Here is a 23,550-nt window from a genome sequence, read left to right as displayed (position 1 = left end):
AAGTTGTCTCATCTCATTCAACATTTATACTCTGCTTTTTGTATCCATCAAGGCACAGTACAAATATATATATTCTTAAAAAACCAACAACAACTATTTGGTTCCTATTAACATCTCATAACGTTTCAGTAAACTGGCACTCAACCAGTAACATTAAAGAACACCAAAACACTTCTAACACTCCTACTCACACATGCCTGAAATCCAATACTAACTCAGGACCACAGACAAATAATCACACCAGTCATAGATTTAAGTTTTCACAGGCAAATGTAGCAGTAGTAAAATAAAACATCTTTCTATGTTTATATTTGTTGTATTCGTTTATGATTTTTGCTTTCTGCATTTAGGTGAATCGCCTTAGTTGCTTCCAGAAAAGCAGCATAGGAATGCAATAAATGAACAAATACTACAGCAATTATTGTTGTTTAGGCAAAGTGTCCCCTTTAAGGATAGAAAGTCCTATGAACAGTAAGTTGCAAGGGCTAACTACACTTTATCCAGTGATGTACATTTCTGCGTTAAGTTGTCAGCTGTGTGGTCCCCCTCCACTAGGTAATCACTGTAAGGCTACACCAGCCCAAATATGTGGGAACAAAGCGGCCCAGATCAGACAGCATGTTAGTCAATGCAGTGTGAAAACTTCACTCACTGGTTGAGTTTTTAGGAGGTACCACCACACAACGTATTCTAACTTTTATGTCTAGTTTTGCCCTTTATGGATCATAATAAAGTGATGATGACATATTCTAACTCCACCGTTGTGTGGCTGTGGGCTACCGTGGAGTTGAGTGAAAAGTCAACGCGACATCTGATTGACAGTTCCTCTGCCCTCTCTCTCCACCCCCGGTCCTCCTGATGGTATCCCATCAGCCATTGCTGCAAAAAAACAATCCTGGCATCTCTACTAGAGCGGCACTCCCTCCTTTTACCACTCTTGCCAGAGAACTCGGTAGCCAGTAGGAAAATGCAACAGAAAACTCCACAGATCCCACCATACAACACAACAGTTGTGCAGAAACTGTCCTCTGCACAGCGTGGATATTCTGTGTAGAGTGTTCCCCCCACACACACACACAAAAATGTCACTGTTGTGTGGGGTTTTCTTACCAGACAACACATTTCTCAACGGTGGTGTAAAAACTCTACCATGGAGTTCTAAAACCACTGTTGAGAAACGTGTTGTCTGAACTGAGCCACGATGTTTGATACTATCAGCCTGAATGGGCTTAAACCCACTTTTCCCAACATTGTCTGGAACACCCTTTAAAGTCATCACATACAACTATCACTACTTGGTATGGAGAAGCAGTGGCAATTTAATATTGTTGTTTTGAGAGGGCCTGGTAACATTGCTTTGCTATCAGCAACTCAAAACCACTGTTGTAGTGTGTGTGTGTTTGTGTTTTTATGATCCCTATTCCCTAATCAAGCCATGAAAAACAGGAAGAACTAAGAACATTCCTTACTTCAGAACAATAATGAACACAAAGGACCAAGCAGACCACTTCCCCACTACCGTATTTACGTGGCAATGCAGCAGCTACAGAATCTCTTACTGCATATGCTTTTACTACTTAGATGTAACCAACATTCAAAGGGGCACAATTTGTTATTCTTCGACAAAGCTGAAAAGTATTTCAGATTCCTAGGCGTCCCTACATTGAAGTATCTGGGATCCTGCCTCCCCAGGCTTGCTCTTTGTACAGCAAGATTTAAAACATGCTGGTTTTCAAAAAGACGTGTGTTGATTAGTTTCATACAGATCACTCCAGATGATGCAAAATGAACACGTTTAGCAACATGAGCAGAAAGTTATTCTAATTCTGGTTGTGGTAAAGAATTGGGGAGTGGGGTTAAGCTGCACACACACAAAGGCAGTGCTATCAATGTTTTGGTGTTTCTCTGAGTGCGAATCAAATTCTTTGCAGAACCAGTACAAGCAAAGCTAACATTAAAAATAAAACTTCAGAAACTCCAACCGATACTTACTGGAGAATGAGCATTCACAAATGCCACCAGCTACCAATTCTAGAGCCAAGAATCTGTGCCAAGCGGCGACGCTACTGCATTAGTGCAGCAGCAGAGACACATGGTTCAGGTGTTAAGTACATACCAAGAGATGACATCAGACCGAAACTGCATAGTTTCACTTGAGACTGACCACTTCAAGAGAGCTTTCTAGCAATATTCCTTACCACAGCAGACGTGAAACAATCTATATAATTATTCTACAACTAAAAACTGTTCATAATTCCAGAAAAAAAGTATATCTCTCCCCCCCCCCCCCCGTTATTAAGGTTTCATGCATAAGGAGGAACCTGTTGGACGCTTCAAGTTCACCCTCTTCCCCTAAGGGAAAAACGTAGCGCGCACGCGCACACACATGGTTAAGGGCGGTCAAAGTACACACCTCACTACACCTGTACCGTATCATATACGCCTACAGAACAGGTGGAGTTTCTCTGGGATTCACAGCACCACCCAAAACATATTTGCAATAAGCCAGCAACAGCTGATTCAGAGGGAGTTGTTGAGAGTTCCTGTCTGTCAGGAATTTCAAAACCTGCTGTTTCAGTTTCAGGAATTCTTAATGAAAAATTCCTGAGAAAGGACACATCCTTTTGCACTACAGAAACGCTGTACTGCAAAATATATACATCCCACATTTGGAAACTATTTCCATTCCCACCCGGAATAAAAACACAGTAACATGCAATTTAGCTGGGAGTTGAACTTTGTCAAAGCAAACATTTTCTGTTGCAACTTTTATGAGGCAAAACTGCAACCCCATAGCAAGGCTGTTCCACCAGCAGTACTCTAAAAGCACACTGGGAAGAAGTTTCCAGGCTGGTTGTTAAATTATAGGGCGGAATTAGTGCCTCTTCTCCTTTCCATTTACAGTCCTACAACAATTGCAATTTTAAACATGCTTACTTAGGAATAAGCCCCGCTGAAAAAGAATAGGACTTACTTTAGAGTAGACATGAACAGGATTGGTGCACTGTAAGGCTGCACTCATTTTAAGCATGCTCAGGAAAGAAGCCCCAATGAACCCTGCGGGGCTTACCCCTGAGTAAATATGCATAGGATCGAACTACAAGGTTGCGACGTTTAGCCTGTTTATCAACTCCAGATACAAACCCCCCCCTCAAAAAATAATAAGCCCCACTGAATCCAACCGAAATTATTGCTGAGCAAGCAGGTTTAAAATCGTGGTCCCTTGGGTCACCCTTCGAAAACAAGTGCAGAAATAAAAGTTGAAAAAACCCCACCCCAGAAAGAGGGCAGGGAACTAAAACCAAACCTCACACCCCCACCCCAAACACACAATACTCCCTTATCGGACCTTTATCCAACAGGTTTGTGTGAGCATGTGTGTGTGTGTGTGTGTGCGTGTGTGTAGAGAAAGGGTGGGGGACACCCTCATTTAACTTTAGGCACAAATCCCTTCTCAAAAATAAAAATAAATAAATCACCCTCTAAAATGTCCCATTAGTTTGGTTTTTACAATCCACATCCTTAGCTAAAGTTTCACAATATCTGTAGGACATTTAAAGATAAAAAAAAAAATAGATGACAAAGAACTGGGGAACACAAACGAACATCCCTTAAAGAGGGTTTGTTTGCTTTTTCAAATACGGTTGAGGGAAAGCCCCAAAGAGCCACCCCACAACCCTATTACACAGATACCCCCATCTCTAATACACGCATAGCCATCCATACAACCCAAATATTACGTCCACACACACTTTTAAATAAGGCAGGGATGATTCACTACGTCTGGGGGTTCACAACGTCTGCATGGGGATCCACTCGCGCTGTGAACCCCCAGACCTCTCGGCACCCCGAGTATCTTCTCTCTCTCACACACACACAGGCACCAAGCACGCTTTCTCACGTACAGCAGCGTACGAGGAAGGGGCAAGAGAAGAGGAGTCGGGCCAACTTTCATTGGGGGGCTCCCTCTTGGGGGGCAGCCCCTAGCCCTCCCGGGCCCCCACCCCACCCCGTGTGGGGCCGAGCGCCGGCTCCGGCCTCCCTCCCCCCCGGGGCTGCCTGGCGGGCCCCCAGCCCCACCACCACCGCTGGCTTTGCGCTTACCTTGGTGGAAGCAGCTGCGGCTCGGGCAGACATTTTGTTTCCTTCCCGTGGCCGGAGGAGGAGAGTCGGCGAAGGGGGCGGCGGCGAGCCCGGGTGCGCGTCGCTTTCGCTCGGCGAGCCCGGGGATGGATGGAGGAAGGGAGGGAGGGAGGAGGAGGAGAGGGAGGGAGCGGGGGTCTTCCAAAGCTTCTCCCCCGCTTCTGCTCCTGCTCTTGCTCCTCACGCCGCTGCCCAAATAAACATTATCCCGGGGAGGAGGAGGAAAAGAAGAGGAGGAGGAGGAGGAGGAGGAGGAGGAAAAAAGGCGAGTCAAGTTTGCCCAGAGTCCAAGAGCTCCTCCAGCCTAGGCGGGGGGGGGGGGGAGTGAAGAGGGTCGCTCGGGGGTGATAGGGGGTCTCTCCTCCCCTTTTTGCGCGTGCACCCAAAAACTTGGGGGGGTCTTCTTCGCCTCCTCCTCCTCCTCTTTGCACAGCAGCCGCCCCTACAGTGGGCACGGAGCTGCTGCTTCTGCTTGCTGCTGCTTTTGCTGCTTCTCCGGTTCCCAGGAGCAGCAGCGGCTACACGCCTGCCCCCTTTCTCTCTCTCGCCTTCTCCAAGCAGCAACCACTGACATGTCTGACTTGCTGGGAAGTGCCCATTCGCTCTCCTCCCCGGAGGGGGGGGAGTAGCAAAGGGACGGCGTGAAGGGGGGGGGGAGAGAGACGAGAGAGAGGAAAGAAATCCCAAGCCACCCTTGCTGCTTTCCCCCCAAAAAATAATAATACATATTTATTTTTGCACGCATTGCAACACATATTTCTCGTTTAGTCGCTCGGGAGAAATCATGCACGTCACGAGAGAAGGCGGCGATAAATAATAATAACAACAACGTAGCCCTTTGTAATAATAATAAAGCCACTTTGCAAGTGTTGCTGGGGGAGGGGGCAAAGTCTGGCCATTCTCGTGGACTTCTTAATGCTTTTTCTCCCCTTTGGTCCGTTGCAATCTTTTTTTCTTTTCTTTGCATAATAATAAAGCAGCAGCAGCAGCAGCAGAAGGGTTACAATGAAGCTGGTTTGCTGGCTCCCCTCCGTGCAACCGGGAAGCGTCTTTTTGCAAAGCTCAGAGCGAGGGACCTTTTCGGTGCGCTTCGGCTCCCCCTCTCCTCTCGGGCGCTTTGGTTCGGGCTGCGAGACCCTGGCGGTGACTGGGGCACAGAGTTTCCTGGATCGGGCGAGCCTATCACAGGCCACGGGAGGAGGGAGGCTTGGGAAGGCATGGGATTGCTGCTGCTGCTGCTGCCGCCGCTGGTGCTAGGCAGAGGACCCCAGGAGGAAGAGGAGGAGGAGGAGAGCAAGAGGTGGATGGGACTGATTGCAAAGTGGCCAAAACAGCGTTAAAAAGAGGGATTCCCAGGCCTGTCGCCCGCTCGGAAGGGCTGTGGACTGGACTGTTCCCATGTTGTTTTATTATCTCCTTCTTTGCAATGTTCTGCATTCCGCGAATAGCCTCTTCCAGAGCAAAACAAACAGAACCAGTGACTTGACCTGTGGCACCTTAACAGGGTCGGCATCGGCTGGGGTCTCACGCCCCAGCAGGGGAACCCTGGCAAGAGCACCCAGGAGTTGCTCCTCCTCTTCACCCTTGCAATTGGCTTCTTCACCCGCCTCTCACCCTGGCCCAGACAGTGGTGGTGGTGGTGAGGAGCAGCAGATGCCATGGCCTAGATCCAGATGTCACTGGAGCTCTGCCTCCCATGTAAGCAAGTGGTAGTGCGGATACGTTCGAGTAATAGCTCTTGAGAATAGTGCTGAGAAAGTAGACTTGCCCAAGAATCCTCAAAAACCTGGAGCTGGCACTGCACTTTAAAGGTTGAAATTTTTAACAGATTTCTTGTATTGGATGATTTTGTGATCAACGAGCACCCACATCGCCAGAACACGGACTCCAAAGTGGGTGCCAGAACACAAACAAGCACTGGCCATGCTAGCTAGGACTGATGGAAGTTGAAGTCCAAACGTATGAAGGGCCATCGGTTCTCCAGCCCTGGTCTGAACGTACACGATGCTGCTCTATTAACCAGGTTTGATCCTACAGGTTGTGTGATGGGAGAACAATGTGTCAAGTGCACTTAAAATCTTGAAAGAAAATACATGAAGAGCGAACTTGGTGGGATTTACTACTGATAGGATCAAGATACGTCTTCTTTCAATGCAGGACACGCTCCATCAAGTTTATGGAGGACAAAGGCCACCAGGCAAGGACATGTCCCTTCACACTCGAAATTCTAAGTGCAAAGTGGACAAAGGAAAATTTTGTAAGCCTTCTCTCCACCCACCTACCCAAAAAGTTTATTTTGGGGCTAGGAAATTTGTATTTCATCAAGTTAAAGAATAAAGTGAGGCTAAAGAGTGTTACTTTTTTGAGCTGCAAACAAATACCATCAATAAAATAAATAATGAAATAAATAAGGGGACCTTTCTTCCCCTACTGATGTGGTATGGCCCTTGGTGGGAAGTACATCCCATCAAATTCAATGCTGACTTACTTCCGAGCAGACACATATAGGATTGTACAGTACAGGGGGCAAATCCTGATTTTGTTGCTTGATCAAGATATGTTTTCCCACTATAACCCTTCTCTGCCTTAAGGGGCTGGAATTGGTTTGCAATAAGGGACTTTGGGAAAATATGTTCAGGGCTGTTGCTTCGCCTCATAGCTCATCATGGAAGTCCCTCAGCTATGTGGCAAAATAGACAAATAATGCCCAGGAACACTCACTTTAAAATAGCAACATTAAGAATAATCACTTGTATGTAATTCAAATTTTCAACAAACAATGTCCTGCCTTTTTCTATGGGATGGGATAATATTGTTTCAGCCCTCAGGGAAGCCAGCTATAAGTACTGAAGGGAAAAAAGTGTGTGTGTGTGTGTACTTAGGCTTCCCCCCTCCCTGCCAGCAAGCTTTCTATTCCCCACCCCCTGCCAGATCTGGAATCTGTATAATTTTAGGCCTGTGCACGAGCTAAATCACAGCTTTGCAGTACAAAGCATGGCCACTTGAATGGCTTTAGAAGCTGGAGCAAGGCTTCCCAGACTTATGGGGGGTTAACTCTTGGTAAAACAGAGAATCCCTATCACTACCCTGAAGGAAAGGGAAGAATCCATCAAGGAAGCCAAAAGTGGATCTTGGAAAAAGGACTTGGAGAAAAGTAAGGCCCTTGAACACTTCTAAAAGTCTGGCAGCAAAGAGCTGGGAGGTGTCAATCGAGGGATCCCTGCAGCAAAGACTCGGTCACCAGGTTCCAAGAGCAATTCTTGAACACAGTCAGGGCTTGTATCACTCTGGGGCCTTGAAAACCAACAATGTTATCTTAAATTCAAATGAGCTGCTCTATAACAGCCAGTAGAGAATGCAGGGTGGACATAATTTGATCACTCGCAGAGGCCTAGAACAGTATGAAGCTGCACTGCTGCATTCCGAACAAGTCACAAGAAATGGGCAAAAACTGCTGGAAGCCGTTACGGAAATCAAGCTGCGTGCTCAGCCGGATGGCTACGGAAAGGTCAGGCGCAGGAAGACGTTGGAATTGCGCACTTTGAACTGAATGCAGAGCCGAGATCAAGGTTCTGTAAGTTCCTGGGACGTCAACCTTGGGAAAACTCTGCCCCTGTTGTTTTATTCATCAGCTTGGAATGATGAATGCACAATCAAATATATTGGTGGAGGGGTACGCTATGCAGCCAAGGTTAAGCGCATTTATATCCCATTGATTAAGTCCCAGGAATGGAAGACTAAACTCCTAGAGACCCCACTTCTGGGGGAGGCAGGTGAACTCTGAAGAATGGCAACTCTCATAGCTCATACTGTGAAAAAGGCACATCCTATGTCAGGGATCATTAGCAAAGGATCAAAAATAAAACAACCTTATATGATACATCAGGGTCTCCAAAATGCTTCTAAATACCAGTCGCTAGGGTGCCATAGTGTTACTTCTCATCAACCAAGAGTTTGGACATTGCATGAGACAAACCAGGACTGGAATATTTCTGGGCTGTTTAGCAAAGCAGATGCACAGTGGAAATGGTGAAATGTTTAGCAAAGCAGATGCACAGTGGAAATGTATGGCCCCAACAATTCACGGATTAAACAACCCTTGAATTGCCATTACATGCGAACCAGATCCATGTTTATATCTTAAACAGAGACTCCTAGAGACTTGGCTCAACATCGCCATTTTCCAGCTCAAACAAAGCACTTACTAAAATCTAGTGCTGGTTCTTCTGTTGCTTTACCTGAGAAAAGGTTCTGGACGAATGACCCTAGCTGAGCTATACAAACTTTGGTTGTTGAAACAGCCTCCAGGAATTTGGTCTCAAACAAGGCCTTGGATCACACCAAGAGATAAGGACAGGAAGAAGTGCTGTGTTTGTTGTTTATTTTTTTAAGTCCAGGCATTCCAGTTACAGTTTATGCACCTGGGGAGTTGTTTGATGCATCTTATTTTAAGGAACACTGGCCTAAAACATATTAGTGCCTGTCATGGAGGGGGATTCAAATGATGCCCCCTCCCACTAATTGACATGGAGTACAATCCACTGGGAAGTTCTCCACATATGTTACAGAGCTGCTTCAAAGTTCTTGCTCTTTCTACATCATGAAGTGTGTGAATGAATTTTCTCACTACATTGTGCACTGTGGGCCAGGTCTGTCTATCCTCTCATTCAAATGCCCTGAATGGCACCCCAAATCCATCACCTGGTCTTGCTGGATTAGGCCAGCTTGGACATGCCTTATTTTATTATTATCCTTTCATCAAGAATACCAAATTCTGTGTGACAGGCAGTGGTGTGTAGAGGTTAGAGTGTTGGACAAAGGTAGCCTTTCCCAATCCAGTGCCTTCGAGATGTGTTGGACTGAAACGCTCCAACACATTTGCAGTCCAACACATTAAGTGGGCACGAGGTTGGGGAAGTCTGGACTAAGGCAAGAGCGAACCAAATTCTCACTGATGATGCTCGCTGGGTGACCTTGGGCCAGACACAATGGTCTAGTTTGCATGATCACAGCAGCCCACCGTGGCCATACCACCTTGAACACGCCCGATCTCGTCTGATCTTGGAAGCTAAGCAGGGTCAGGCCGGGTTAGTATTTGGATGGGAGACCACCTGGGAATACCGTGTGCTGTAGGCTTAAAGCCTACAGCCATACCACCTTGAACACACCCGATGTCATCTGATCTTGGGATTATCACAGTTGGCATGCCAGCAGCCACTGTGAATATTCAAGCCATGGTGGTCAGTTATCACACATATAAATTTGGTGAGGGTGCATTGTTGGTGTGGTTAACAAACCACCCACAACCTATAGGCTGTTTTAGGGTTGCTAACCGACCTCCCAGAGTTGTTGCAAAGGTAAAATGAGCAGAGAACCAACCATTATGCTGAGGATAAAAATTGAATAAAGACCTGTAGATCACAACAGAAATGCCTTATTCCAGAACGCCACAGTATTCTGAAATCACTGCAAGTGTTCTCTGTTTTTTTAGTTTTCATCCTCCAACCCTGCTGGAAAGGACAGGAAGGAAAAGGCTGGGACCACAACAGGAAATCTGCTTCAGAACTGAGAAAATACAAGAGGTCACATGCTAAAAATGTTTCCAGAAATCTCTTGTTTTCCAGCACCATTCTCTAGCTGAAAAGAACATACTCTATTTTTTAACCCAACACAGCTGGATATGTATATTTTATACATATATCAGGTGTCAATATCAGATGTCCTGTTGTCCTTGTTTCTAGTATCCGTCCGTGATGAAGTTGTATTTTCCCCCTTTTAATCTGTTTTATTTAGCACACCTTAAAACAAAAATAGGATCTACCAGCTTTTAAAAAAAATCCCCATCTCTAACAAACAACACCATGAAATTAAACCTTCGATTAAACAATCTTTGCTTTTAAATATACCAAGCAGCAGGGTATAATTTTAAAGGTAGATAGATCCCAAGACTATCAGATGTTCCAGTTTCATTCCTTAATTATACTTTATTGACCTTTCTTCACAAATTTTAACTTTGGTATATATTTCAGAAGCTGCTCAGTGTGCTAGAATTCCCTCCCCCACCCTTTCACTGCTGCAATAACATTATGGCCAGTATAACACTCAGCTACTGTATTAATAAACAACTCCCATTGCTCGAGAAAGTGCAAAGTGATCATATTGAATTTCCCAGGTTTATGTTCCAGTTTTTGATATTTGATATGGCAGCCTTACAATGAGAAGAGGCTGGGATCTCAATAGAGGAGTAGTGTTGCTGAAGATAAGGGACTGTGGAAAGGCCCAGAAGAAGAAAATAAAGCTCAATTTTTTTAAAAAAAAATGTGTTTGAATTTGCAAAGATATCTACTCCGCATAGAAGCACAGAGGGAAGAGCAGGGCCAGGAGGCTGCAGGGGCCCCTACTGGGTCGTGGGCATCAGCAGAATGAAGGAGCTGGCACAAGCCTCCGGCTCAAGTGCATTCCCCTATTCTTCCCATGAGAGGGAAAGAGATTTCAAGTTTCCTTTCCTGCTGCATTGAAACCCAGTAAAAGGTGGTTTGCTCCAACCACCTTTTTAACTAGCCAGGATATCAACATCTGATGCTGGTTTGATTTAAGGCTTGTTGAACTGTGGCTTGATATTCTGATTTATTAACAAACTGAAGCACTAAGCCTTCTTACCTCATGCAAGAAGAGAGAAATGGGGAGCATCCTAACCTGACACTCAGGCCAGCTTGCAGGATGCAACTTGGTTTGGACCTTGGAGCCAAAGTAAAGAAACCCCACCCCCACCACCACCATGGGGAGCAAATAAGCACCCAGAGAGCAGCAGGTGATGAGGCTATCAGGGCAGCAGAAGCACACGTCATTTTATTCCTGTAGTCATGATGGTGCTAGGATGTAAGTGAGTTTCAAATCTAGGTTGGCAAACAGTGTTGGTGTTGGCACTCTAGCACCTTAGGAATGCGGAAGTCGTTGGAAAGCATGGAATGGCGGCTGGAGGGGGTGAAGAGAAGTGTTAGTTCTATGCTTCACAATAGAAGTAATACACATGGCTGTCTAAAGGGTCCCTCTCACCCATAAGACCATTTAGTCCAGGGTATAACATTACCTAGCTGCAACACTGCGGGGTCATTCATGTAACAAACCATGGTTTGTTCTTATGTCTGAACCAGGCCATGGAGATGGATGCCACCAACAATCTTGGCTTGCACACCCACACTCTCCTTCTAAAATGGTGTGACGAAAGCTGGTAAAAACCATAGATGCTCCTTGCCTTACAGGACGCATCAAGAGAATGACAGGGCCACAGCAGCGAAGGGAACACAGCAGTTTGGAAAGAGCTGGCATCTTTGCTGGTTGTTTCTGCTGCTCTGGGAAGGAGGAAATCCCATTATAGATTCATTGTTGGCATGCTCATTTTATTTTATTTTTTGCTTGCAGATGCAGCAGGAGCACAATTTAATATTTAAACCCTTGTTAATATTAATGGCGGCTATCATCATTTCATCTAATTGTAGGGATGGGGGTTGTTCATCCGAATGAGGGGGCGTGGCTTCGCAGGGAAAAGAGCTGGAGGTCAAGGCCCATCAGCAGGTAGTAGTGATGGGAAAGAACCACCCTCCCACCCCGAGGCCTCAGAGAGCCCCCCAGGTTAGATATATGACAGCACGGGTCAGTACAGGGCATCCCTCTCAGGAGGCAGAGCGGGAGGAGAGGCACGCCATAAAGCCCCACCGGCTCGCTCGTCACTCCCTCACTGTGGCAAATGAACCTCTTTGGTTTCCATTTCAAAAAAAATCTCAGGGGCCACATTCCAGTGTGGATGGGGCCAAAGGCAAAAGAAATAAGGCCATATACATCTGCACCAGCATATTGCAGCTTAACGGTTTTCACGTCAGAAACTAAGGCCTTAGCTAGACCTAAAGTTTATCCCAGGGTCATCCCTGCCTGCTCCCGGGATATCCGGTGTGTCATTTACATGAACAGGGATGACCCCGGGACGATCCCGGGATAAACCTTAGGTCTAGCGAAGGCCTAAGCCTTAGGAGAGGCATTTCAACCTTTTGGAATGCTTGGAAGGCATGAAAACCTTGGGGAACTACCGGGGGGGCTGGTGGCCAGGAAAAGGGGGCATGGCCACCTGGGGGAAGTTAGGAGGGCCGGATTGGGCCTTGGGCCTGCAGTTCCCCACCCCTGGACTAAACTAATCAGGAATTGAAAGTTTATTGTGTTATCCAAACCTGGTTCCTGGCTTGTCACTCCCAAACAATCCAGGAATCATAACGAGAGAACAACCACAACAAACTAGAGACCATACTCGCATCACACAGGAGCAAGGCAGCTCATGAACCATGACTGGCAAGCCGGTTGTCTCCAGAACACCCACTTATCATTGCCTGCAGATGCAGCTGTAGTGGCAATTAATAGCTACAAACGACAACACTCACACACATCAGAGACCATTCAGTTTTAACTTCTGCATCCAAGACTGAAACAACAGGAAGATCCTTCTGTAGTTGATGAGGATTTGATTTCTTTTTGATCAGTGAACAGCAAGGGGGAGAAAGGGAAGCTGAAGAACCGCAATGACCAAATAGACAATTTCCTGTGGTTTTTCAGACTCTGTAGCCTAGAAAGCCAACAGCTCTCAAGATCTTTTCAAGGTACCAGAAGAGGCTATTTTTTTATACCCTTCTGTGTTTTTAACGGAATTGGGCTGAAGGAGGAGGGGACTAGGTTAAAAAGGGGGGAAATTAGGCAGGCATCCTCTAACGGAGAAAGGTGGGATAGCTCCATCGCTATTACAGTATTGCATATTGAGCATCATCACACGGGGGGAAATCACATTTCCTTTCCGTCGCTTCTCCGCACTTTTTCATTCTTACCGGAGGGGAAAGAGGAAGTAAACAAAGACCACGTGGCCCATTCAGAGGCTGTTTTTATCACACCACTTTTCTTGCACACAGCAGGAAATCGCAGCACATTCCGTTTTAAAAACAAAGTCAGATTAAAAGGGGCCTTTTCTACTATGGAAAAACAAGCAGAAGGAGGGGGAGGCGGGTGGGAGACAGACGTCATTGTCTAAAGGACACGTGCACATCCATAAGTGGGCAGTAGTGAGCATGCAAGAAAGCACTTGTCTGATGAACCTCCTTGTTTCCCCACCCCACCCCCACTTTCCAGTTCCTCCATTCCTCCCAGTTCCTTCCAATCCGTTTATCCTTATACGTTCTGACAACACAGTTTAGCGTGTGTGGTTTTTGTAAAAATATGTTTATAATTTCCGAAGTTGTTGTTGTTGTTATTATTATTATTATTATTATTATTATTATTATTATTATTATTATTATTATTTATATAGCACCATCAGTGTACATGGTGCTGTACAGAGTAAAACAGTAAATAGCAAGACCCTGCCGCATAGGCAACTGGTGCATATTCATCTGGAAACTTTTAGGAAAGAAAGATTAGAGAGGAGAGGAGAGGAGAGGACAGAGGAGGAAAGAGAAAAGATGAAGGATGGCCAGTAGAGACTGGATGCAAAATCGATGTCTGTACCAATCATAACAAATTATTCCTTTTTCAAAAGAGGCAAAACCGGGAAGGAGCATCCAGATGGTGAGCGTGCACAGAATATGTGGCAAGCAGCAAATGCTCCTCATGCCATCACCGACAGCAAATCTCATGAAAAGCTGCGGGTGCACGTGGGGACTTCATATTTTCAGAAATTAAGGAGGAAAGCCAAAATAAATCGGCCCTAACGGAATATGAGTTACGCCTGCCTAAATGGGGGTAGAAGCAGTGTAGTGCAGTGGTGAGAGCCAGGAAGCGAGGCAGAGCTCAACTGCTCAGCAAATCCTGTGCATGCAGAAATGATCTGATATTCCATCTTGGGGCTGGGAAATGGCTCCTTTTGCCTTGGACAGCCACTGCCAATCCAAGTAGACAGTATCGGGCTCCATGAATCAGCGTCCTGCCTTGGTGGAAGAGGAGAGCCGTATTTCAAATCTCACGGCAGGCCAGAAGTGCCCTCTTTTAGCTTCTGCCCCTTCCTGCAGGAATGATGGTGAAGACATAGGAAGTTGCCTAATGCGGAGTCCATTTAGGCCAGTACTGTTGACACTGACTAGCAGCAGGGGCTCTCCAGAGTTTCAGGCAGGAGTTTTCCCGGCCCTACCTGGAGGTGCCGGCAATCGAACCCGAGACCTTCTGCATGCAAGTAGGGGCTCTATCACACTAAGCGACAGCCCCTCCCTATAAAAAAACGTGTGTAGTTGTTGCGAGGAGAACTGAGCTCATTTGCTTTGCTAACGGTGCAATCCTATGCAGATTTAGACAGAAAGAAGTCCAAGGACTACAAGCATCCCTCAGCTTCTTGTCTCTTAGATGGAGGCGTTCTGATCTCCTCGCCCATTCCATCCGGACGATAAAGAGCACGTGCAGATTGCCTCCTCCTTCACCCCACCACCCTGTTCCCCCTCTCCGTAGGCACTGCAGAAGATGCAGTGTGCTGAGTGGGCAAAACGTGTGTACTCTTCCAAGAACCTTCTCCCCACCCCTCCACCCCCTCCCCTCTCTCTTTCATTGGAAAGAACTGCTGGGGCAGAGCCATCAGCCAAAGGCTTGGCTTTGCTCTCTTAATATCTCCACCAGCATCCTTCTGCACCAGAGCCAATATCTATATATCTATATATATACATTCTACGCCACAGGACGCTACAACGTATTGGGGAGGGTGAGCCGTGAGGAAAGGCGCTTGCTCAGCTTCACCGCCTCCCCTCCTGCCGCAGAACAGATTTTGGTTATTTTCATCTTATATTTACACACCCTTCTTCTGGTCTTTGGGGGAGTAGCTCACGGCAGGCTGAGGAGTGCCGTACATATGTTGCCTCCAGGAGTGTGTGTGCGTGTGTTTCAGGTGGCTGCCACCATCCTGTTCCAATCCAAATATATACCCCCACAGAGCCAAGAGTCTCAGCTTCAGGTGGCCTGTCAGTCTTTTCCACCCCGCATCCCCAATCTAACAATATTAAGTGCTGTAATCCTTACAAGAGGCTTGCGAGGTGGGCCAGTACTACCCAGAGCCATTGGGGCTCAGCATTACTTCTGCTCTTTTCCAGCTCTGTTCCTTTGAAGCTTCTCTCTATGCTGCTCAAGCTCCTTAAGGATCCTTGCGGAGTGAAATGGTGTAGGGATGTTGGAGGAATTCACAACAGAGGCAAATCAGTTCAGATTTCTAAGAATCTGACCTGCAGGTTCCGCACAGGACCAGGTTTTTCATAGCCATGCAGATTCTGTGGACTTGCGAAGTGGTTTTTTTCTTTCACTTTGGCGGGGATTTGGGGGGTGGGAAGGTGAATTAGTGTAAGTATAATGAAGTTCTGGTAAAAAAAAACCAATCTGATTCTGTCAAGGAGTGGACGACAGAATGAAAGACAAAACACAGACAGAACAGATTGATCAAAATCCATACATCTCTAGGAGTGGGAGAAGATCTAATCTGCATATACACATTTTGGGTGGTGGAATTGTGAGTTCGTACCACAGCCTTCCCCAACCTGGTGCACTCCAGTTGTACTCCAGATGTTTTGCACCACAGCTCCCAGCATTCCTGACCATTGGCCATGCTGACTGGGGCTGGTGGGAGTTGAAGCAACTGGAAGACACCATGTTGGGAAGGGTGTCCTACACTAAGGATTCAAATACTTGAATGGCTGTCACAAAGAGGAGGGCCAGGATCTCTTCTCGATCATCCCAGAGTGTGGGACACGGAATAATAGGCTCAAGTGACAGGACACCAGATTCCGGCTTGACATCAGAAAAAACTTCCTGACTGTTAGAGCAGTATGACAATGGAACCAGTTACCTAGGGAGGTTGTGGGCTCTCCCACACTAGAGGCCTTCAAGAGGCAGCTGGACAAGCATCTGTCAGGGATGCTTTAGGGTGGATTTGTACATTGAGCAGGGGGTTGGACTCAATGGCCTTATAGGCCCCTTCCAACTCTGCTATTCTATGAATCTATGATTTCTGGGGATAGAGGGAGGGGGAGGGGGTTGACAAATCCTGGATAATGGCATATCATCTCCATTATTAGGTGAATTTCATGCCCTCAAAGTGTCTGGATACTCACAGGAATCCTGCAATACCTCAAAACATGCCAAGAATGTATTATAGTGAGTCAAAAGCTTAAGCATCTCTAAGTGGACGGAGTACACAGAGTTATTCAAGCAGCCCTCTTCTATCTGTGTTTGTTTCTGGCTTGTGCATAGAGTAATTCTTATCTCTAGACTGACTGACTTTGTATCTTCCCCACTAATGTATTTCATCCTCCAGACGAAGAATGGTGCTTTTAAACATTTTAGTCCTGGATCCTTCTGGATAAGGATTAGGATGTTGCTTTGAGAAACACGGTGTGCTGTCTGTTGAACCATGACTATTGAATTTAGGATCTATATCTTTGTAGTTAACTGGCTTATTAACAGGGTTTTATACTGCTTTCTGACAGTGCTTCTAACATGGGCCTGCAGCAGGGTTTTTACAAAGATACCTGCTGTTGGAGGTCTGCAAGTGGGACTCCCAACATATTTTTCCCTCTTCCAAAAGCAGAAACAGCACAGAGGAGGATTTGGATTTGATCTGTGGGGTAGAGGAAGGGAAGGTCCATCCCATACTGTGGACTGATCCAAATTGCCCCCTCTCCTCAGAGTGGCTATTAGCTATGACGGGGAAAACAAAAACTGAGCCAGAATGTTTTCCCCTCTGTGGCTGACTCACATGTTAAGACAATGGTTTAGCAAGGCTCCTCTAACACACTCCCCGTTTTGTGTGTGGCCTTTCTGATTCAACAGCACACCCGCGCCCCTTGAACCACAAATCACTTCTTAAGCTCTGTAGCGTTTAAGTCAACGTTTGGTGGATGAAGAACAGGGAAGGGGGGAGCTACTAAATCAGAAATGACATTAACGTCCCGGGTGCACCAGAGGGCTAATATGCTTGAGACGGCACGTACTATGATTCATTTTACCATTTTCACTTATTTATCACCTGCAGAGATTTTGGGAAATAAATATAGCATAGAAATGGCACGTTTAAAATAACTGAAGCAGGAAAACTCCTCCTGTGTATTTATAATTTATAATTAGCATTTCCATACTGCTTTATTTGCTAAAAGGCCACCAAGGCGGTGCCTTCTAAGTAAGCGCAGAGCATGATTTTTCACAACCCAGATCATAGCTGGACACGTACAACAGAAAAGGCTGTCTCAAGAACGAACAGAAACCCTGTGGAGTTTCCCACACACACACACACACACTTCCAATCCAGGGAGATAAAGCTGTGTGCGTCTGTTTTGCTAGGGCCTGGTTTTCCTGCCGACAACAGTGTTTTGAACTTTCTATTCGCTCTGTTTAATATTACTGCTACGCATATTCCCCCACCTCAAATCCAGAGCAATTTCTTGAGCCAGCTAATAGGGCATCCCCGTTCAGTAAGAAAGAAAACCTAAATGGCAGTGGTGCCAAGGATGCTGTCCTGTGGTTTATTATTTTAATGCACATATTATGTTGTTTCATTTTATTATGCTCTATTCTCTTTGTATTGTAAGCTGCTTTGGTTACTATTTTAATATATATAAAAAATTACAGGATGCAAATAATAAGTGAACTCAAATGTAAGATCTGAGCAGTTCAGCCAATGAGAGTCAGAGACCCTTATGACCGCAGCACCTCGGCCAATCACAGCTAGAGAGCCTTCTGCCTGCCCCGCAGAATTTCTCCATGCAGCTTTCCCCAAGTTGTTGCCTCCCAGATGCTTTGGACTACAACTCCCAGGATTCCCAACCATGGGCTATGGTGGCTGGGGTTCTGAGAATTAAAGTCCAACAGTTCTGGAGGTCACCAGGCAGAAGAAGGCTGTCTTCTTGCGCTACAGTAGGGTAGAGAACATCAGCAGGTGAGTGGAATCTGGGTTGGGACCAAAAGGCTGACCGTCCACCCCTAAATGCCTCTGCCTAGGCGGGTTTGGCCCATACAGGGAGCAGCGTTCTCCCACAGAGATCCACCCCAATAGCTCTCCGCAGAGATGCTCACACCTGCAAGAGATGTTGTTCCCCTTGTTAAATATTATTATTTATTTATTTATTTATTTATTTATTTATTTATATAGCACCATCAATGTACATGGTGCTGTACAGATAACACAGTAAATAGCAAGACCCTGCCGCATAGGCTTACAATCTAATAAGTTGTAGTAAACAATAAAGAGGGAAGGAGAATGCAAACAGGCACAGGGAAGTGTAAACAGGCACCGGGTAGGGTGAAGCTAACAGTATAGAGTCAGAACAAACTCAATATTTGAAGGCTATGGGGAAAAAATATCTCCCTGCGTTGGTACGTTGCACGCTGAGAAGAACCAGTGTTGTCAGTCAGCATCCTTCCCCCCCTACCTTTTTCAAGAGTCAGCTAAACTGTTACTTCATGTGTGAAATTGTTTATGAAAAGCAAGTGCCATGAGAGACAGTGAGATGTTTTCTGATATGCAGAAATCTTTTTTCTTTTCTTTTCTTTTCTTTTCTTTTCTTTTCTGCACTGCTTCTGCTGAAACTTACAAAAGGTGCAAACAGACAGCTGGCGTTTGTTTAAGTTTCTGACTTGAGTCGCTTTTGTCATTCTTCCAAAGAGCACTGATCCTCACCACGAAGGACCATCTTTAGGTCGCTCCTTTTTTGGTGGTGGAGACAGAAAATCCAGCTGGCGACTCCAACCTTCCTCCCATTAAGCAGCAGAGCACAACCCATCAGGAGGTTATCCGGTGCAACAACCTAAGGACCAAAGGTCCATCTAGGGTGGCCAAGTGCCTGACTTTACAGAGGACAGTCACCTATCTGAAGGAGTCCTCTATAGATGGGATGTCAAGTGCAAATCTTTTCTAAAATCAAAGAACTCTAGGATGCGGGGCGAACAGAGGACTTGGAGTTGACAGCTATTAGCAGCAGATACAGCAGGCACACCCAGTCAGTCTTCTTCACCAGGGTGGGGTGCATTTAGGGATGTGTGAATCAGCAAAACTCATGTTTGCTGAAATTCTCCAAATTCCATTTTGAAGCTCATTCCAACTTGAGTCTATATCAGATCACAAGCTTGCTTTTTTCCTTTTTGCATGAAAATCTGTCCATATGTTCGTGTGTATTTTTCCAAATGTAGACATCAGTTGTGCACAACTTGGAAATGTATGCATCTTTCTCCCATTGATTAAAGCATATTTATGTGCATTTTTCAGAAGTGCCAATGATTTCAAGCACATTTGCAAACGTACACATGCTGTCGAACACAATTTCTGGGATTCTGAAATCATGCTGCAACCTTGGAAATTGATTGGACGTCTCTCACAGATTGCATCCATGTTTGATCCAGAAGGTGAGAATTGGGTAAAAAAAAATCTAATACATCCCTAGATGTATTTTCACCTATCCATATGTATTTGCATATCCAAATGTTATGTAAATTGGTGTCCTCCTTTTTGGCAATGTGTAAGTGGCCATCTTAGGTCCAACTGGATGCCTCCAGGAAGCTCACAAGCAACTCTAGAATGCAACACCCCATTTTTTTAAACCCAAATTTCATTCTACTTGCGCTAACACGCACTTGTGCAAATGTTCATTAGTTAATGCGAATCAGCACAAATCCCCTCTCAAAAGTGAAAAACCAGCCTGCAAATCTGTGGAATCTGCATGACTCAAAGAAAACCAGCCTGCTGCACAACCCACAGGTCGGACTCAGAAAACCGGACTCACTTGAATCTGTTGCAGGTTTCTCTGACATCCCTAGAAGGAACAGTTTGGTGGAAACTGTTTGGGATGAAATATTTGAGGAGGCTCAGTGCTCTGAAACATACATACATCCACTCATCCATCTGGTTCTTGCTGTCTAATATTCAGCGGCATCCATGTTGAGTTGCATAACGCAAGGAAATGACCAAGGCTCTGACTGAGATTTCAACTCACTGAACTATTAATTGTGCTTGATCTGCCCCTGAGCAGGGAGGAGAACTTAAAAAGAGAAAGACAAATATTGGTTTTAGTTTTATGGGCATGAGAATCCAAACGTTACTGCAGTTTCTTTTGGCATCCTTCTTTCAGATGCGCTTGTTATGGAAGACAGTGTCAGCCTTTTCATTTTCTTTTCTTTCTTTTTAAAAAAGAAATATTTATCTCCAGTATTTCTGGGGAAAATGGCAACATGAAGTTTGCTTCCAAGAACCTACCTCAATATCAGTATTTCTCAGTAGGGTTGACTGAACGGTCAAGAGTGCATAAACACCAACTAACGTGAACGTTCACTAGAACAAGGATGCAGAACCTCAGGTGGCCCCTTCCGCCTTTGGCCACGACCACCACTGGAATGCAGTCTCATGTGCTTCTCTGAAATGGTATTTGGCCCTAGGGCTAAGAGAGGTTCAACACCTGGAAGATCTACAGAATTTATGCCAGACAACAGCATCACAGATTGGCCAGCAATGTGGTTCATCACCAAACAGGAATTGATGTATAAGGTTCTTCTCCTGCCTTCACAACAACCCTGCGAGGTAGGTCAGGCTGAGAAATGGTGACGGCCAAGGGTTGTACAGGGAGTGGGGATATGAACGCAGTTCTTTCTAGTCCTACCCCAACACTCCAGCGTGGCCTTCCCCATCCTGGTACCCTCCAGCTGTGTTGGACTGCAACACCCACTGTCCTACAAGGAGAGCCCTGCGGATCACACCAAAGACTTCTCCCGTCTGGCATCTTTCTTCCCACTGTGGCCAGCAAATGCCCATGGGAAGGCCTCAACAGGACATGAATGCAACAACAGCCTTTTGCTTGTGTTGCTAGGAACTAGTCTTGCGAGATGTCGTGGTACTGGAACTAATAGACAGCCATCATGACTAGGAGCCATTGGGAGCCTTATCCTCCATGAATTTTTCTAATCCCCATTTAAAGCCATCCAATGGCCATGCTGGCTGGAGATGATGGACTGTGTAGTCCAACCACCTGGCAAGGAAGCCTGCTCTAACCCCTGCGCCACGCTGGCCGTTATATGTGTTTTTCAGATGCTGCCATTCATGTAACATCTTTAAGTGGGTACAGAAAGCAAACGATGCATTAAACCTCTAGAGCACCTTTAGATTTAGATTTTTTAAATTACTTTTTTAGTTCTGCTTATGACACCTAGCCTTAACTGCACGTCCAGCTAAGCCCTCGCAAAGTTTTCTTTGGGATGCTTGCTTGCAAGGGGGCTGCAGTTCTATGGGTGGTCTGCTTTGATCAAACCGATCGCATTTTGCAGCTCTGATCTTCATTTCAAGGGCTGAGCCCTTGCAATATGTTTGGGTTTCACCAACCAAACACACACAGAGGCTGCCTTCTTATCTTGTCATCAACGCATCATATCTTGTTCTATCTTAATTGCCACAATACCCACCCACCCCCAGTTTCAAAGGAGACGCAAACATGCCGGCGCATTTCCGGCAAAACTGACCCAAACAAAAGCAAAGGTGGAGCTGGTGGCAGATCAGATAAAGCCATGGGGGGGGGGGGAAACAGAACAGGCAGCGGGCACTCTGCCTATCGAGAGCTGGCAGGAGCTGATCGGTGCTGTAAATCTGCATCAATGCAGGGAGCTGTTATTTCCCATCTTGTGATAGCTATTTATAGGCCTGAGTGAAGAAGAAACAGAAAACAAAACACAGAGGCGCACATGCACACGCACACACACACACAAAGAGAGAGAGAGAGAGAGAGAGAGAGGCTCATTGCATAACTGATTTATAACATTATGATGGGGTCTTCTCTGTTTTTCACTTTCTCCCATCTGGCCTGAGCTCCTGGCCTGCTGGGCAAGGAGAACCCCTTATCTCTGATCAGCAGCTGATAGGAGAACAGAACTTCCCCCCATTAATCTTTCATCTCCATCATCTGCTGTGGTTCAGCTGAAAAGAGGAGGGGTCCCAATTTCCCACCCTATCGTGGTTTCAACTTCCCTGCCCAACCTGGGGATGCAAATGGCCTCCCCAGCTGATCTACATGGATGAGGAAGAGTGCACATGTGTGTATGCACATAAGGGGAGGGGCCGTAGCACAGTGGTAATTTTGTTATCAACAATGCACTATATTCTCAGGTTCTCTGATCTTCTCAGCATCCTTCCTTGCTCCTCTCCGGCTCTTCCATGTCTCCCTATAATATTGTTTTTTCTACCTTCCCATGATCCCTCGTGCAGTAGAGAGTGCTGGGAAGGAAGTCCTTCCTCCTTGTTGGACTGAAAGTGCTGCCCCACACACAGCCGTGCCCTAGACAACACTGGGAACAATTCAGCAAGGACTAGGGCAGAAAGGAATGTGGGTGCAGATGTAGTGGGCAGGATCCACAAAAGTTTATGACATAATTACATTTGTTGGTCTTTAACGAGCCACAAGACTCTTTGCTATTTGGTGGATCAGGACAATTATAGTAAAGGAGGAAGGGACAGGGGTCTGTACCAGACATTAGAACACCACCCCTTCGACCACAGATTCCAAGATTTCATCTGATATTTATTTACGTATTAAACATTTATATGCCACCCTTCATCATAAAATTCTGGGGAGACTTGCAATATTAAAGCAACGACAAAAAAGTTTAATTTATAAATGAATAAAAATGAAACCATATCTACAGTGCAATCCTATGCCTGACTACTTCAGAAGTAACTCCCAGGAAAGTATTTTAGGACTGCAGCAGAAGGCAGCAGTTGTTACAATCAGCAGAAAACTAAAGTGGCAAAATTAAAACAGAGAAGGGTAAACCCCACTTCATATTGTTATGTTCTCCAAGTGGTAAGAAGATCTAGGGGTAAAATGCTTACCCAGGTTTGATTTACTTTGGAAGGTAGTGACTGGCTGGCTACGGAATGCTGAAAGTTGTAGGACTCTTTACTGTCTAAACCTGCATAGGATTGTGCTAAAAATGCTTGAAAAAGCCTGGGAGAAACAAAAATGTCTCACCTGGCAGTGTAGTTGCCAGGCAAGCCTCTTTTTGATAACAAGCCTTTGTCTACATTGCTAAGGACTAGAAGCTTTTCCTTTTAATGAAACCCAAGACGGTCAGGAGGTTGCGAACTTCCGTGCCAACTATCAAGGTCCGTGCCTACACAGCACACACAAGCAAACAGACACAGGTCCCCTGCAATGGAAGCGACATGACTCTTCTCTCTACACATACAAGTCGGTATGGGTAGATTTACTGAGTAATCTCTCCTTCAGGGCAGCTGCACAAATCTGACATATTTTCTGACTATCCATATTATTGAAGGTTGTTTACAGCTCTGAGCCAAAGGAGAGTAAAAGTGCTGCCACCCACAAGATCAAGCAATCTGAGAAGCAATTGTTTTGATGGCGAAAGAAAGAAAGAAAG

The 23,550-nt window shown here is 45.7% G+C and overlaps 1 protein-coding gene and 1 pseudogene across 3 annotated transcripts in view; one reads left to right on the top strand and one right to left on the bottom strand.

The window, feature by feature from the left end:
* The window catches only part of TJP1 (tight junction protein 1), a 263,490-nt gene that overhangs the window by 113,588 nt on the left and 126,352 nt on the right, over positions 1 to 23,550 (bottom strand). The window contains exon 1 of one of the 3 annotated variants that reach the window (XM_063142595.1): positions 4,105 to 4,186. The exons of the other annotated variants lie outside the window; for them this stretch is intronic. Within the exon in view, the coding sequence (XP_062998665.1) occupies positions 4,105 to 4,137 (33 nt within the window). The 5' untranslated portion in view covers positions 4,138 to 4,186. Of the gene's footprint in view, positions 1 to 4,104; positions 4,187 to 23,550 lie in introns of those variants that run through there. 3 annotated transcript variants of the gene reach the window in all.
* Positions 9,161 to 9,279, top strand: LOC134409913 (5S ribosomal RNA; annotated as a pseudogene).

Source organism: Elgaria multicarinata, chromosome 16 (assembly GCF_023053635.1).
Source record: "Elgaria multicarinata webbii isolate HBS135686 ecotype San Diego chromosome 16, rElgMul1.1.pri, whole genome shotgun sequence".
Lineage (NCBI taxonomy): Eukaryota > Metazoa > Chordata > Lepidosauria > Squamata > Anguidae > Elgaria > Elgaria multicarinata.
This window is presented reverse-complemented; position numbering and strand designations above follow the sequence as displayed.